This window comes from Amphiura filiformis, chromosome 13, assembly GCF_039555335.1.
Source record: "Amphiura filiformis chromosome 13, Afil_fr2py, whole genome shotgun sequence".
Classification (NCBI taxonomy): Eukaryota; Metazoa; Echinodermata; class Ophiuroidea; order Amphilepidida; family Amphiuridae; genus Amphiura; species Amphiura filiformis.
In genome coordinates, this window is record NC_092640.1 from 29,774,767 (window position 1) to 29,789,711 (window position 14,945).

The 14,945-nt window shown below is 36.3% G+C and overlaps 1 protein-coding gene across 1 annotated transcript in view; it reads left to right on the plus strand.

Moving 5' to 3' along the window:
* Positions 1-14,945, plus strand: part of LOC140167568 (forkhead box protein J3-like) — a 46,650-nt gene that overhangs the window by 15,024 nt on the left and 16,681 nt on the right. Inside the window, exons 4-6 of the mRNA XM_072190868.1 lie at positions 2,365-2,463; positions 7,493-7,613; positions 12,126-12,341. Of these exons, the coding sequence (XP_072046969.1) occupies positions 2,365-2,463; positions 7,493-7,613; positions 12,126-12,341 (436 nt within the window). The remainder of the gene's footprint in view (positions 1-2,364; positions 2,464-7,492; positions 7,614-12,125; positions 12,342-14,945) is intronic.

A 14,945-nucleotide genomic window follows, 5' to 3' on the forward strand; every position in this document is an offset into this window, starting at 1 on the left:
AAAGTAGCATAAACTTTAAACATTTGCCCAAGTTTTTAAGTTATTTTTAAAATTGTAATTTCTGGGGCTTGAATCATTAATTCTGATCCTCACCCATAAGTTATGCTATTGAAATTTGTTTCATACCTGATTTTTTAGCATATTTTATTTGTAATGTTTGCACAATTTACACCTTAATTAATTATCAGCCAAATTTGTTGTGCTTGTCAAGTCAACATAGGAGCAATTTTGACTAAGTCATACTCCATGTTAAAGTAACAACCAAAATAGCCAGTGGGGTTTCTATCGCTTTACCTTGCTGTTTAAAATTGACAGAATTTACTAATAATATTATTTTACCATTTTGGGTTTTAAAAAATTACAAAATTAAAATTATTTGATGGAAATGGATGGTACATTATGGCTTCACTTATAATGTCTTGCCCTGCTAGAATGAAAGCATATAGGCCACATCATCTCTTTATCGTGTAAATATTTTAATTTATTCACAAATAAGCTCAAAATGTGCTAATGTACGTGTAATTTAGACATCCTCTAGTCATAATCATGTGCAAATCATGAGGTGGGGGTAAGACTGGTGATGTTTTGTGTATGTATGTATCCATGTTGCCATGACAACCAACCTGGTCTGCAATCTGCATCCATTGGTCTTCAAGACCAAGGAGGGTGAGCTTGGCTTGGGAGGGTAGGGGACCATAGTACAACTACATGTAGTCAGCTAGGGTCATTACTTTTGAATTGATGCATGTTCCTGTTGTACCAGGATGTAGATATTATAAATTTGAATATTTACTGGTACCCCAATTCACACAGTCTACTTTGTCATTATTATTTAATTTTTGGTGGAATGCTTTCAGTTTACAATAAACATTGTACTTATTTTCTTTAAATTCTATCAAGTATTTGTATGTAATTTTATGTTTCTAATGTATCCTGTGAATCGTAATGCCCTCTGGCAAAAATTGTTGGGGTTATTTTGAAGTGGGTTGACAAAGAATTCAAATATCACAGTGACACATTTGCAGGTCTTGTGGTTCTTGTATGAAGTGAAGAAATGTCAAAACGAAACATCTTCATAAAACGACATAGATAAGCATTTAAGCAATTTTTGAAAGTGCATGTTTTGCATTTCATACCCATTCAAATCATCAAGGATTCAAGGTGTAACTTTTCGTTAATTCCATAATCTAGACAATAAAAATTGACTATTCCAACAAGGCAGTGAGCGGCATGAAAAACAGATGTCAAAACTGCTCACACATACAGCACATACATGTATTTTGTGCAATAAAAGAGTCCTGATCGTGAAGAGCCTGTCGTCTAGATTAAAAAACCTGATTTCTTGATCCAAAAAGCTGTTTTGTCGATCAAGGAACCAGGATTTACATTGATAAACCTGGTTCCTTGTTTGAAAAACCAGGGATGGTCTCATACATGTATCCCTGGTATATACCAGCACGGTATATTGGCTTACTCTCTTGGTGCACTACACGGAAGTGAATTTAACCCCCTGAGCACTACCTGCAGATCTAACATTGGCTCAGATTGGTCAATTACATGATATCTTCACTTTAATCACCAATCAGAATGGAGCTTTGTAAATAATTTGTGTGGTGAAATTATTCTAATAATGTTGCTGATTGGTCCAATTGATAATGAAAACTTCTTTTTTGCCAATTGGCAGGTAGTTCTCATGGGGTTAAAACCGTTATGGTGACACTTGCCCAGTAAATTAATTCAATTTGTACTGTAATTAATTTATTAGTGGGGTTCATCAAACCCCAACAGTCTTAGCTTGCTTTAATATTATTTATTAATGTTATACGATGTATTGTTGGTCGAAGCAGCAGAAAAAAAGTAGTTCACAGCATCTTGCGAATGGTAGTGAGCTTTACCAAAAATTGCATTGCTCAATTCATAGCAAGCATGTAGAAGAATTCAAATATCACAGATATACTTTTGTAGGTCTTTTGGTTCTTGAGTTATGTTGTAAAGAGGGCTGAAACAACAACACTTTTGTAAAACGTACATAACTCATTAACAACAATAAATTAAGCAAGTTTTCAAAGTATATGATTTGTAGAATGAACTTTTGCAAAACACCAAAGTGTTATTTTTCAATAATATATTGATTCAAATAATGAAAATCAATTTTTTTTTGGCTTTTCGACAAACTATACCTCGTATACCCTTAACATACTTGTTTTGTTTGTGATTTTGTAAGCATTTTAAAATTTCATAATAATCATATTCAAATACACGGTTGATAAAGGAAAATCCTTTATTTAGTAAATTCATGCCACCTGACTCCAACGGGCCTTAAATTAAATAACAAAGCAACATTTTCCATTTATTTCCTTTCAGTCTCCGTATCATCCAGACGATATACAAATTGGGAACAGTTTACCTGGTTTACAAGTATCACCATCACACTCACAGATTGGCCTACATGGGGCACCGCAGGTAAGATCAAAAGCACTCTCTAGCTGATGTCTTTGAAATCGGGAAAGGATGTTGTAAAACTTGAAACCCATTGTTTCTCAGGTGTTGCCAACAGTCTGCCTGCACCATAAGGTATATTGCAGATAGCAATTGTTAGGCAAATATGATGTGACCCAAGAGTCGTTCCATATCAACTCACCTAATTTTCAGAAAAGGTTGGCTGGTCACCCTCTCAGATTTTCTTTAAAATCACTTATATCATACACCTATGGGTCAAATGAACACATTTCAAACGGTAGGTCTCAACTCCTTGTCGTTTCTGAGTTATGGCTCGTTGAATATTTGATGTTTTTTGTCTAAACTCGGAAGAAAACTAATGTCGCGACACATGTGTCCAAAAAGGGGGGTCTGACCCAATTTTCAATAGGCCGGTTCTCGGAAACGACAAGGAGTAGAGACCTACTGTTTGAAATGTGTTCATTTGGTACATAGGGCTATGATATAAGTGATTTTAAACAAAATCTGAGAGGGTGACCAGCCAACCCATTAGGTGATTTGAGATGGACTGACCCCCAAGACAAGCGGTTCGTTATTTATGATAAGAAAAGAGGTACCGCTAGAATGTACCTCATTTCCTATCATATATACTGAACCGCTTGTCTTGAGTCACTGAAATATCTATGTAGTAATTGGATTCCTTGCCCCAATAATATACATCACTTTTGTTACCAGTGTGTTATTATTTTTTGAGAAAAATGCAAAAATAGTCACAAATTTACCACAGGGGTGTAGTACCCCCCTTAAGTGGTTTCTGCCATGTAGAAATACGCCAGATTATTGATAAAATTTGTCAATATCGCACAGTGTATTCTACATGTATTGAGTTGGGTTATTGATTAATTACATGTATTTCACCGTGAAGCATTTTCATGGAACGTTGGATTGTAAACAAATACTTACCAGATCGAGGCCGTCCAGTCTATTGTCACATAAAATGTTACTATAAATAGCGTGTAAATGTACTTATTTCGAGAAATTTTTCATGTAGATCTTAATGTAGAGTTGTTTCAAGAAAAATTTTAAATAATAAAAATCTGTAAAGATTTTTAAACAACAAATTCAATATTTTATAGCTCAAGCTTAGAGCTCTTTAAGGGAAGGGGTATGAACGTTTGGACAGTATTTATTGTGGGACATTAGAGCACATCAGACATATCGAATTGCATTCTGAATACGAAGAATGGCCTTCTGATATCAAATAATTTTGATTTTTGAAATTCACATTTTATGGCAAATCATTAAAATTGATATTTTGATATTTAACAGTACTCAAGTAAACTTTATAAATCTGATGATTTCTACCTAAAGTGTATGTAGGTGGGATGAAAAGCCGACGATCAATTGAAAATTTTGACCTTTCGTATTGAAAATATGGATTTTTTTCCCAAAACACTAAAACAAATTAGGTCTTTTTGGGAAAAAAATCCTTATCTTCAATATGAAAGGTCAAAATTTTCATTTGATCGTTGACTTTTCCTCCCAGCTACGTACACTTTAAGGTGGTATTGGATGCATTTTCTAGAAATTAGAAAATGCTTTGAGCATGTTTTAAACAGATTAATTGAGTAGGGTAAAGTACACTGATCAACATGCCTTTTGTTTGGAGTCAAATCGGACATACGGTTTCCATAATATACCAATTTATATTTTCTTTGTATCCTATTGTTTTTGTCAATAATCAATGTAGTTAATGAGCTAAAATGACTGCAAAGGCTCATGAATATGTAATTTTAGCCAATATTCTGCTAAAAATCAATGCATAAATGTTCAGGGTACTTTTATTTTACATAATTTTGCCCTGAAACTTGGTCAAAGTGTTTCTAATATATCCTAATGTATTATATAGTGAAGCCGCCCTCTAATTTGCATATTTGCATAATTAATGAGCTAATTTGCATAAATGCTAATTAATTATGCAAATATGCAAATGAGGGGGCGGCTTCACTATATAATACATTAGAACATATTAGAAACACTTTGACCAAGTTTCAGGGCAAAAGTATGCAAAATAAAAGTACCCTGAACATTTATGCATGGATTTTTAGCAAAATATTGGCAAAAATTATATGTTAATGAGCTTCTCCAGTCATTTTAGCTCATTAACTTTATTGATTATTGATAAAAACAATAAGATACAAAGAAAATATAAATTGATATATTTTGAAAACCGTATGTCCGATTGACTCCAAACAAAAGGCATATTGATCAGTGTACTTTTGCTCTACTCAATTAATCTGTTTAAAACATGCTTAGAGCACTTTTATAATGCCTCCATATTATAGGGTGCATACGTAGCCCTCATAGTTACCAATTAACTTCTACCTAGTCTTAAAATGTTCCATTGGTTAAGAAAATACCCCCTATGAAATTTAAACGAAATCGAAAGTCGTTTAGGGGTCCCACAGGGAGCCCAAAGTTCGGAATCTTCTTCCTTGCCTGTGTTCATAAGGCAGCTATTTCTAAATGCCTCATTAATGTATTGCAAATGTAATAGCTGCCTTCTCTGTGTTATTTGTATTAATGCTGTGAGATCATTAGTTATTACTTGTTGAAATAGAATAAAAGGAAAATACATAAAGCAGCTTTTGGGGCTATTAATATGTACACAATTATAGCTGCCACATGTATTTTAATATGTTTCATGGGAAAAGTCTGTGATTGAAGGCCTATAATTTGTATTTTATAACTATAAGTGTTGCACATGAAGTTTTGATTTCCTGTTAATTTCTCTGAAAGTTAACATGGTATTTGACACCACTGGAAGCAACAGAGTCTAACATGTGACACAGCCTGTGTGACCATTCAGCAACACCTAGGCCTGCAATCCTGTGGTCAGGTTGTATGCATCACATTGGTGAAATTATACTCATATGTTCAATGACTTAAAGATTGAGGTCTCAAAGTTGCCTGATGTATCTCTTCTCTTGCGATTTCTTTGAATTACTGCCATAAAAGAGTGATCGGCGTCTTTACTTAGTTGAACCTTTCCCCATACAGAAAGCACTCAGAAGATGATAGAAGATTGGCATGCTTGGAGACTTTGGAGAGCTAGTGCTCAGTAAACCTTATACCCCAAATTAGGCCTTCAAAAGATGATCATCAAGAGTTTGTGGAACTATGTCTTGTATTTTTAGGTGGCAAGGACACCGTGAACTTGAGGCAAACCAGAGCCCGCCCCGAGCAGTGCACAAAGCATGTTTGATGGCCAAGCTTCTATGATGCCATAAAGATCTGTCTGCTGGAATCTCCATTGAACTTTCCCAAGGAACAATTACAACAAGACAACAATTGCCAAGAGTGAGGGATTCATTTGCTACCCTTATCTATAGCAGCTTGTGGTGGTTTCCATGCAAGTCTGCTGTCAATGCACCATGGAATGACTTGAAACTGTACCACTCTCTGTTAATGTACGAGGTCGTAGATCCTGTGGTTTTAAGAAGTGAAATCGGAGCTTTCAAAGGCATCTCTGCACATCAATGCAGAGATGGTACCACATGCACTCTTCAGTAGTGTTGTACCGAAAGAGGAGAAACAAGCACTAGCTGATGGACTCTTGGCTGTTAGGCCTCAGCATAGACTCTAATGCATGCACCAAGTGATCGTGGTACGGTACTAGGTTTAGGAAGCCCAAAGTCCCCAAATGCATAGACCAGTGTACTACCCTTGCTGATCTAGTCAACCAAGATTCATGGTTCACAAAAGGTTACAAGTTTTACAAATAGACCATGAGTTTCTCACAGAGAATGTTAAAAGCTGGTCTAACTTTGCTGCATACCAAGCATCTGCTCATAATGTTGATACTTTGAATGTGATAAACAAGACTTATGTCAAACCTTTGGAAGCGGAAATCTGAAGAGAAATATGACAATAAAATATAAAACATGCAAGAACAAGCAGTCAACCAGGTATTTACAGCTTCCTTTTTAAGTTAGTGCTCAGCAGCATAGTTAGTACCATTTCTGACATTGTTCTGCCTTTGGGATTAAAGTTCTGTGACTTCAGCATAAATTCATGTAGCCGTTGTGCCATATATTACTGTGTACATGAAGCTCCAGTGAAATATAGCATACGGCAGCTATTGATAACTATGTACTTTACATTGCCCAAAGCTGCTCTGCATTTAATTTTGTGAATTAGGACTCTGAAAAACACTTAGAAACTATGGACAGGGTAGTTATGCAGAATGAATCATAAAGCAGCTATCATTTTCTACATACATATATTGCATTCCAAATAGCTGCCTTTTGCGTTTAGTGCTACAGTAGCAAAATACTTTTGAACGGCCCGTGGGACCCCTAGACAATGATCGATTTCAACCAAATTTCACATGAGGGGTTCTTTTAGGAAGTGGAACACTATAGGGGTAGGTAGAAGTTCAATGCTTACATTTTTGAAAATTAGGGGGCTACGTATGCACCCTACTCCATAACCACCTTAAGAATATATCATTAGATTTATAAAATTTATTTCGAGGACTGTTATATCTCCAAAATGTGAAAAATATCAAATTTTAATAATTTGTCATAAAATTTGTATTATATCGTGAATTTCAAAAAATGAAAATTATTTGATATCAGAAAGTCATGCTTCGTATTCAGAATGCAATTTCATACGTCTGAGGTGCTCTCATGTCCCACAAAAAATACTGTCGAAACGCCATTGACGCTCATTCTAGATCCCTTAAATGCTAAAATACAATGTAGAATGAAAACAAATTTTGAAATCTTTCTAGAGAAAACAACAAATGTGGTGGGATCAAGCAAAATCATTCTGAAGTTGGGCATATCAATTTTCAGTTTTTTACATGATTGTATAAAGCATTTGCAAAGCTACATTTTGCAGAAATCCCAATTACACTATTAGACCTCCTTGAGCGACATGCAATTGTGGCTCCTAAGTTGATACTCTTTTGTTATACCATTAGTGATACCAGGAAGATGGACAAACAGGTTTCTAATATTGTTTTCATTTTTTTTTTTCAATTCAACAGGTCCATATCTCATCAGTGCCCACACATGAAATTAGTCAGAGGCTACTACAATCAACAAATGTGGAAGATTTAAGTGCATCATTTAGAGAGCTTTATAAATCAGTATTTGACAGCTCACAAGGTAAGTCCAGGGAATAAGTATGATTGGGATTTAACATCAGGCTTCAGCAGTAGTACAAAAATGTACAGCTATCATAATACAACTTGCCATTACAGCACCATTGTGTATGCTGGAGCAACTTGTTGTGTGGGGTCATACTAATTTCAGATGGGTTGTTACCACCCCATATCCCAGCACCCTCATGGTTAGGCATGATCACAAAATTTTCAAGTAGGTTTTTTCACATGGAAATTATTTTGTTTAAAAAGGTGATCATATAACTTACAAAATGAGGGGTCAACCATGTCTGTAGCGCAAATATCAGCAAAGTTATGGGCAAATGTCTGTTTTTAAAAATTTTCATTTTTCTGCGGCCATCTTTGACAATGCCTTACAATGACTTACTGTACAAAAGAGCCAGTAATGCATCATTTTTCACCACGATGATCCATTTTACACAAAGGAAATTTTATTTTATGAAATCTAACTATCACTGCATGATGACTTCTGTATCAAGGATAAAGGACCAGCACTTTTTAGACTACGTAACACAAGTTTCTGGTGTCCAAATTTCAAAATTTTGTTTTTTCCTATGGGGATTACACAGTTAAGCCATTTACTGTGGTCGCAACTTTTTGAGCTTTTTGAGTTGAACGTTGCCCTCTATAATGAGCAATGTGGACATACCTATCATGGTGCTCATATGTGGCAGGTGCAATAAATTTATGATTCCTGGTGGCTCGTTTTTATTCAGGATCTGTAATGACAACCATCGGAGAGTGTGGTCAAAAAAGTTCTTCTTGAATTGAAAAAAGTTCATCAGACCTTGTTTTTGCCTGTATAGGATATAACCACTATAAGTCATACAGGGAAATGAATTTGTAGGCCTGTGTGTGAACTTTATTCCAAAGTGCTTAACACATTTGTAGGACGTACACGTCTATCAGCAGACATACCTGGTGAAACTTTGTACCCTAGGTATTGTGGGTACTTGTATTCCGGCGCACACATTCCGTGAACTTTGCACCCTAGTGATTTTTTCATAGGAAGTTGTTAGAGTGCTATCAATAGGGAATACCTGGGGATCGCTTCCTTCCTGATTCTTTGCAATGCTGCTGAAAGCGGAAGATTAATTTTGCCCTGATTCTACACAGAATGTGGATTGTGCTCTGTCCAGGCTCATTTTAACCCCTTGAGAACTACCTGCCGATTGGCCAAAAAGAAGTTTTCATTATCAATTGGACCAATCAGCAACATTGTTAGAATAATTTCACCACACAAAAAAATTGGGGTGAATTATTTCCAAAGCTCCATTCTGATTGGTGATTAAAGTGAAGATATCATGTAATTAACCAATCAGAGGCAATGTTAGATCGGCAGGTAGTGCCCAGGGGGTTAAGTAGGAAGCAAAATTGATGTGAAATTCATTCAAGTCTGCTGAATTTGGAAAGTACATTTCCATTGTATTCGGAAAGTTCTCTTCAATCTTGTGCTTTTAGAATGGGTGTAAAATGCTGAATTCTTAGTCAGTGGGAATGGTCTAGTTCGTAGACACATCTGATTTGACAATCCCTTGATTTTGGGTGCCGTCTATTAGGTCGCAGACGACCCCATGTCATCACAAGTATTGATAATGATGTGTAACACGCTTGTAGAGGTGCACATATTTAGAAAATTGTATGCACTACTACACGAAGGTGTGAAGTTGTAAACAAGTTTTGTTCATTTTAGAATTAGAGGAGTTTTTATGGTGGTAATTAACTTAAATAATTTTTGCTTAATAAAATAGTTTATAGATACTAAAATATTATTAAACTGACTAAGAATGAAAATAAGCGATATGAAATTTCGTTTTTTGTCTCGCCTGATAAGGCAGGAGACTATATAATCACTTTTCCGTATGTATGTATGTATGTGTGTTTGTGTGTATGTGTGTATGTGACAAATTTGGTTAAAGTTTTGGTTAAAGTTTGCTTTCCGCCTATTTTCTCGGAGACTATGAGTCATACGCGTTCCTCAAACTTGGTGGGTGGGTGCATCTTGACCCGAGACAGAACCGGTTCGTATTGGTTAGTGAGTCAAGGTCACTGAGGTCATCTAGGGGTCATCTGAGGTCAAATTAGTAAAAACTGTCATATGGCCATGAAACTTGGTGGGTCCAGTCAACATTTAAAGCCAAATTTTTGGAAGGTCATTTCAAGGTCACCAGAGGTCATCTGAGGTCAAATTAGTAAAACTGTCGTATGGGCATGAAACTTGGTGGGTACAGTCAACATTTAAAGCCAAATTTTGGAAGGTCATTTCGAGGTCACCAGGGGTCATCTGAGGTCAAATTAGTAAAAAGTGTCGGATGGGCATGAAACTTGGTGGGTACAGTCAACATTTGAAGCCAAATTTTTGGAAGGTCATTTTGAGGTCACCAGTGGTCATCTGAGGTCAAATTAGTAAAAACTGTTGGATGGGCATGAAACTTGGTGGGTCCAGTCAACATTTAAAGCCAAATTTTTGGAAGGTCATTTCGAGGTCACCAGGGGTCATTTGAGGTCGAATTAGTAAAAACAGTCGTATGGGCATGAAACTTGGTGGGTACAGTCAACATTTTAAGCCAAATTTTTGGAAGGTCATTTCGAGGTCACCAGGGTCATCTGAGATCAAATTAGTAAAACTGTCGGGTGGGCATGAAACTTGGTGGGTACAGTCAACATTTAAAGCCAAATTTTTGGAAGGTCATTTGGAGGTCACCAGGGGTCATTTGAGGTCAAATTAGTAAAAACAGTCGTATGGGCATGAAACTTGGTGGGTACAGTCAACATTTTAAGCCAAATTTTTGGAAGGTCATTTCGAGGTCATCTGAGGTCAAATTAGTAAAAACTGTTGGATGGGCATGAAACTTGGTGGGTGCAGTCAACATTTGAAGCCAAATTTTTGGAAGGTCATTTTGGGGTCACCAGAGGTCATCTGAGGTCAAATTAGTAAAAACTGTCGTATGGGCATGAAACTTGGTGGGTCCAGTCAACATTTAGAGCCAAATTTCTGGAAGGTCATTTCAGGATCACCAGGGGTCATCTGAGGTCAAATTAGTAAAAACTATCGGATAGGCATGAAACTTGGTGGGTACAGTCACCATCAGCCAGATAATCGTGCCCAGCCGATAACCGCCAAATTCATTTACCGCTACCAAAAGTAATTGAAAAAGCAGGCGGTCGCAAAAGCAGGCGAGACTCGTGGTTCGAGAACCGCCTTGTATTATCCACTATGTGATGATGCACTGGCATCCACTACTCAAAATATTGTACCTGCCTGTCGTCTATCACGCGGTTAAGGATGTACCCAAGAAAAAGACCTTGTTACAGTCGCTTCAGAGAAAGGTTGATTTTGTTCTGTTTGTGAAGTGGGAAAACCCAACTCTGTCACAATGCGACAGCCATTGGGGAAAATCCTGAATGTGACATATTTATATATAGGCCTACATAAGAGCTAGAACCACTTGCAACTTGTATTATGAGCAGGCTTCTTCCATACTTTCCATGTCTGCTAGTTTTCATGCGAAATGGTTAGCCATAGGCCTATACATTAGGAAGGATTTTATTTGGGGGGGGGGGGGTAGTGGTTCAGGAGTTACAAAGTGTGGACTTTTTAAAAATAAATCTGCTTGCATCTAAATTGTAACCATCATTCAACTATTTTTAAACCCATACTCCCCCTGTATAATGATGCATCTATATCTTCCGCAACTGGAGTGAGCATTTCAAGTGGAAGTTACCCCAATAGTCATTTGAAACCTATATTCCCGCTGTGGAAGACTTAAACAAAATCTTCCACAGGTGGAATGTGAGTTTGAAATGGAACAGCCTATTAAAACCAAATAATTTTACAATTCGCAGGGGGAGAGGGTGGGTGAACTGTGGTTAATTGACAACAAAGAAATTGTTACATTATGAACACATTCACTCAGTCAGACCTGTAACCAGGATTTATTTTATTTGGTGGGCTGATTTTGAAAAAGTGGACCTTTTTTCAAAATTTGGACCTTTTTGGACTGGGGAGATGGCGGATGTTGAAAAAGTGGACTTTTTTCACAATTTTGACCTTTTTGACCAAAAAGGCATAAAAAAAAACTCTACATGGTTATAGACCTGTACTCAGTAATCCAAACTGATCAATTCCAAGCAAAACATTTTTTTAAAGTTGATTCAGTGTGTTTACTTATGAATATCATGGGTGTATTTTGTTTTGTTTTATTTCTCTGTAAGCACAAAAGCAGATGTCTGCAGAAACTTGTTAAATCTATATATAATAGTAATACATGTAGCAAAATGATTTATTTCATTTCACATTCATCATTAGGAATAAATCCAGGTATTTATTGTTGACATTCAGTCACCACTAAACTGCAACCACCCACCTTATTGGCTTAAAGGCCCATTCAGAATTTTTTCTGTGTAAAATATTTTGTCTATAAAATGAGTATGAGATTTTTCATGTATCTAACGTTAACCATGTTGCCTTTGTCGTTTCTTCTCCGCACTCCAGGTGGTCTCTTTGCACACTTCTCACAAGCCGACACATCAGGGTCAGCGGGGTCAGTATCGTCAGGGTCCCTATCCCAATCGAGCCAACAGCAAGCTTTCTTAATCGGCTCACAAGCATCAGTGCAGTCTATAGGGTCACCGTCTGTCCCGTCCATTGGGTCACCGATAGGTTCACCAAATGGCAGTCAATTAAACTCATCGCAATTTAGCTCATTAGGTAAGGATCATATGTATGCAGCATTGGGCTATTCCGGGTAAAATACATACACCCTGTATGGAAGACATGACTTTAATCTTCCATAGGGGAGTGTGAATTTCAAATGGAGTCACCCATTTTGGAGTCAACCCACTTGGGTTGGTAAACTGATCATTCTTTCTTGTCACCCATTCAGGTAAAGCCATTTGAAATTGACACCCCCTGTGTGGGAGATTGAGATCATGGTTTGTATAAGGGGTGTATAGATTTCAATTGTAATAGCCCAGATTTGTTTGGTAAAGATCATAATGTGCACTTCCAACGATGCATCCTGATAATTGTTTGGTTCATGTATTTACAGAACTTGAATACAACTAAAGCTTGCAAAACTAGAACTAAAACTTGATTTACAATAATTATGCCATAATGAAAATTGTGTGATACATGCAGACCTTGTCTTTTGAGGCGAGAGAGAGTGATCACTCGCCTAAAATGAAGCTGAGGAGGGCTTTTTATCACTTTCGCCTACATTGGTGTAATACTAATACAAGTGATTAAAATCACTCACCTACAGCTCACCTGACAAGTTTTGAGGAGAGTGATTTGTCACTCGCCAGCAATTTTCAAAAGACAAGGCCTGGTGATATAAAACACATGTCTCTGAAAATAAATGTATGCTACTTCAAAAGTATGTTGTGGAATTGCACAGATAGTCTATTACCAGTACCAATGATAATAGTTTTATGTAAAATTAGCAAATTTCATGACAAAGTTATACTTGAAAATGTTATTACCTGTTTTGATTCTGTCGATCACCGCAACTTGTACCATGTATTCTCTTGGAACCGCTGGTGTTGCACATGCTTAAATTTTTTTTAAGTAGTCTGTTAGTCAGCATTAAAAGGGCATTTCGTGATCCACAGCCTCATCCCCCACTTTTCTCAAAAAAAGTTGAGATTTTTATATCACTGGAAACCTCTGGCTACATAATGTTTATGTACAAAATATTTCTTGCACATTAATTAGTTTAGCAAAGATATTGTGAAATTTGAATTTCGTTCTGGTGCACCAGAACGAAATTACAACGCATTGTCTATGGAGCAGTGTAATACACATAATCATGCATAACTTCATGAACGCATAAAATCGGAATCAACTGAAATTTTTGGAATAGTTTTTTTTTTCGTGGATATCTACTGAAAAATGACATAAATAGAGGATGCTAGGATCACGAAATACTCCTTTAAATAGTGATGACTATAATGACTATTTTGAGGTCAAAATCTGAATGGAACTCCAAGTACCTTAGGCCAAAATGAACGAATAAACACATTACATTGCTGGTCAAAAGAATGACTTGTGCAAGTAATATTTATCATACAATTCAGCATGATTTCAATGTTCTTTTTGGACTGAAACACAAAATATTGCTAATTCAAATCAACTAATAAGTACATACACATTTAACTAAGTGCAAAATAAGTAAGAAAATTAAGCAACATTTTATGTATATAATTTCCCTATTTTGAGGACATAATTCGACTAGTATAACTGGTCATTGTCAAAAATTGGTGCCTACCGTAATAGTCGCAATTACGATGTTTGATTATTAGCAACCCTACTAGCCACCACCCTAGTGTGAGAAAACGAACAAACAATTGTTTACAAAATTGGTCTCTCCAAAGCAGCGAGTGGATATAATACATTTGTTGCCTGTATTTCCTGAAAACAGGAACTAGATCAATAATTCATCCCTTTTAACTCCCTGGACAGTACTGGTCATCTAACAGCATTTCTGATTGGTTGATAACTTGAAATGCTCATTTCAATTGCCAATTATGACTAGGCTTTAAACTATTTATGGTCAAACTTGCATTTGCAGATGATCTTATTAATATCCTCCTTGATTGGTTCAAAATTGGACACACTATTCATTTTGGCCAATCAGCAGGTAGTTCTCATGGGGTTAAGGATATGTTTTCTAGCACACTGTTACACACAATATTCCCGCAGAACAAAATATTTGGGATTTAAAAAGCCCCCCCCCCCCCCAATGTTGGTAGTATGAATTTTCTTGATAGAGCCTAAATAGTTACAACAAGTTTAATTTCCAATATTTAATTGCAGCTCTTCTTTTTTTTGTTGGCGGATTTATCATATAGAAAATTTAGTACAAGTCAGTGTGTTTACCTTTAGAATTGAACACTGTTTCATGTCATATTGTAGACCTGCACATTTTATGTTATTTGTGTCCAATACCAGAGAGGATATCTTACACTTCCCACAATGCATTTCTTCAATTTTTTGTACTGATCTGCTATACATTGCAACATGGGTTGATATGGTGTCAAAAGGTATCTCAATGAACAGAGCACATCCAGAACTTGCAAATAATTGTATTTCATGACTTAGTATAGACCCATGTTTAGCCAGTCTATTTTCAATATGAAGACAAGTAGAATGTATAAAGAAATTTGATGAAATGACTTTTCTGATGTATTATGTTGCAAAGGATTCTGGGAAGGGTAAGACATCTTCTTTTAGGAATTCCGAGTTGGAGCCAAAAAGTAATTATGAAAATGTGCAGCTGTTTTTCCGACTTTACAAAAAAGCATACATCCAATA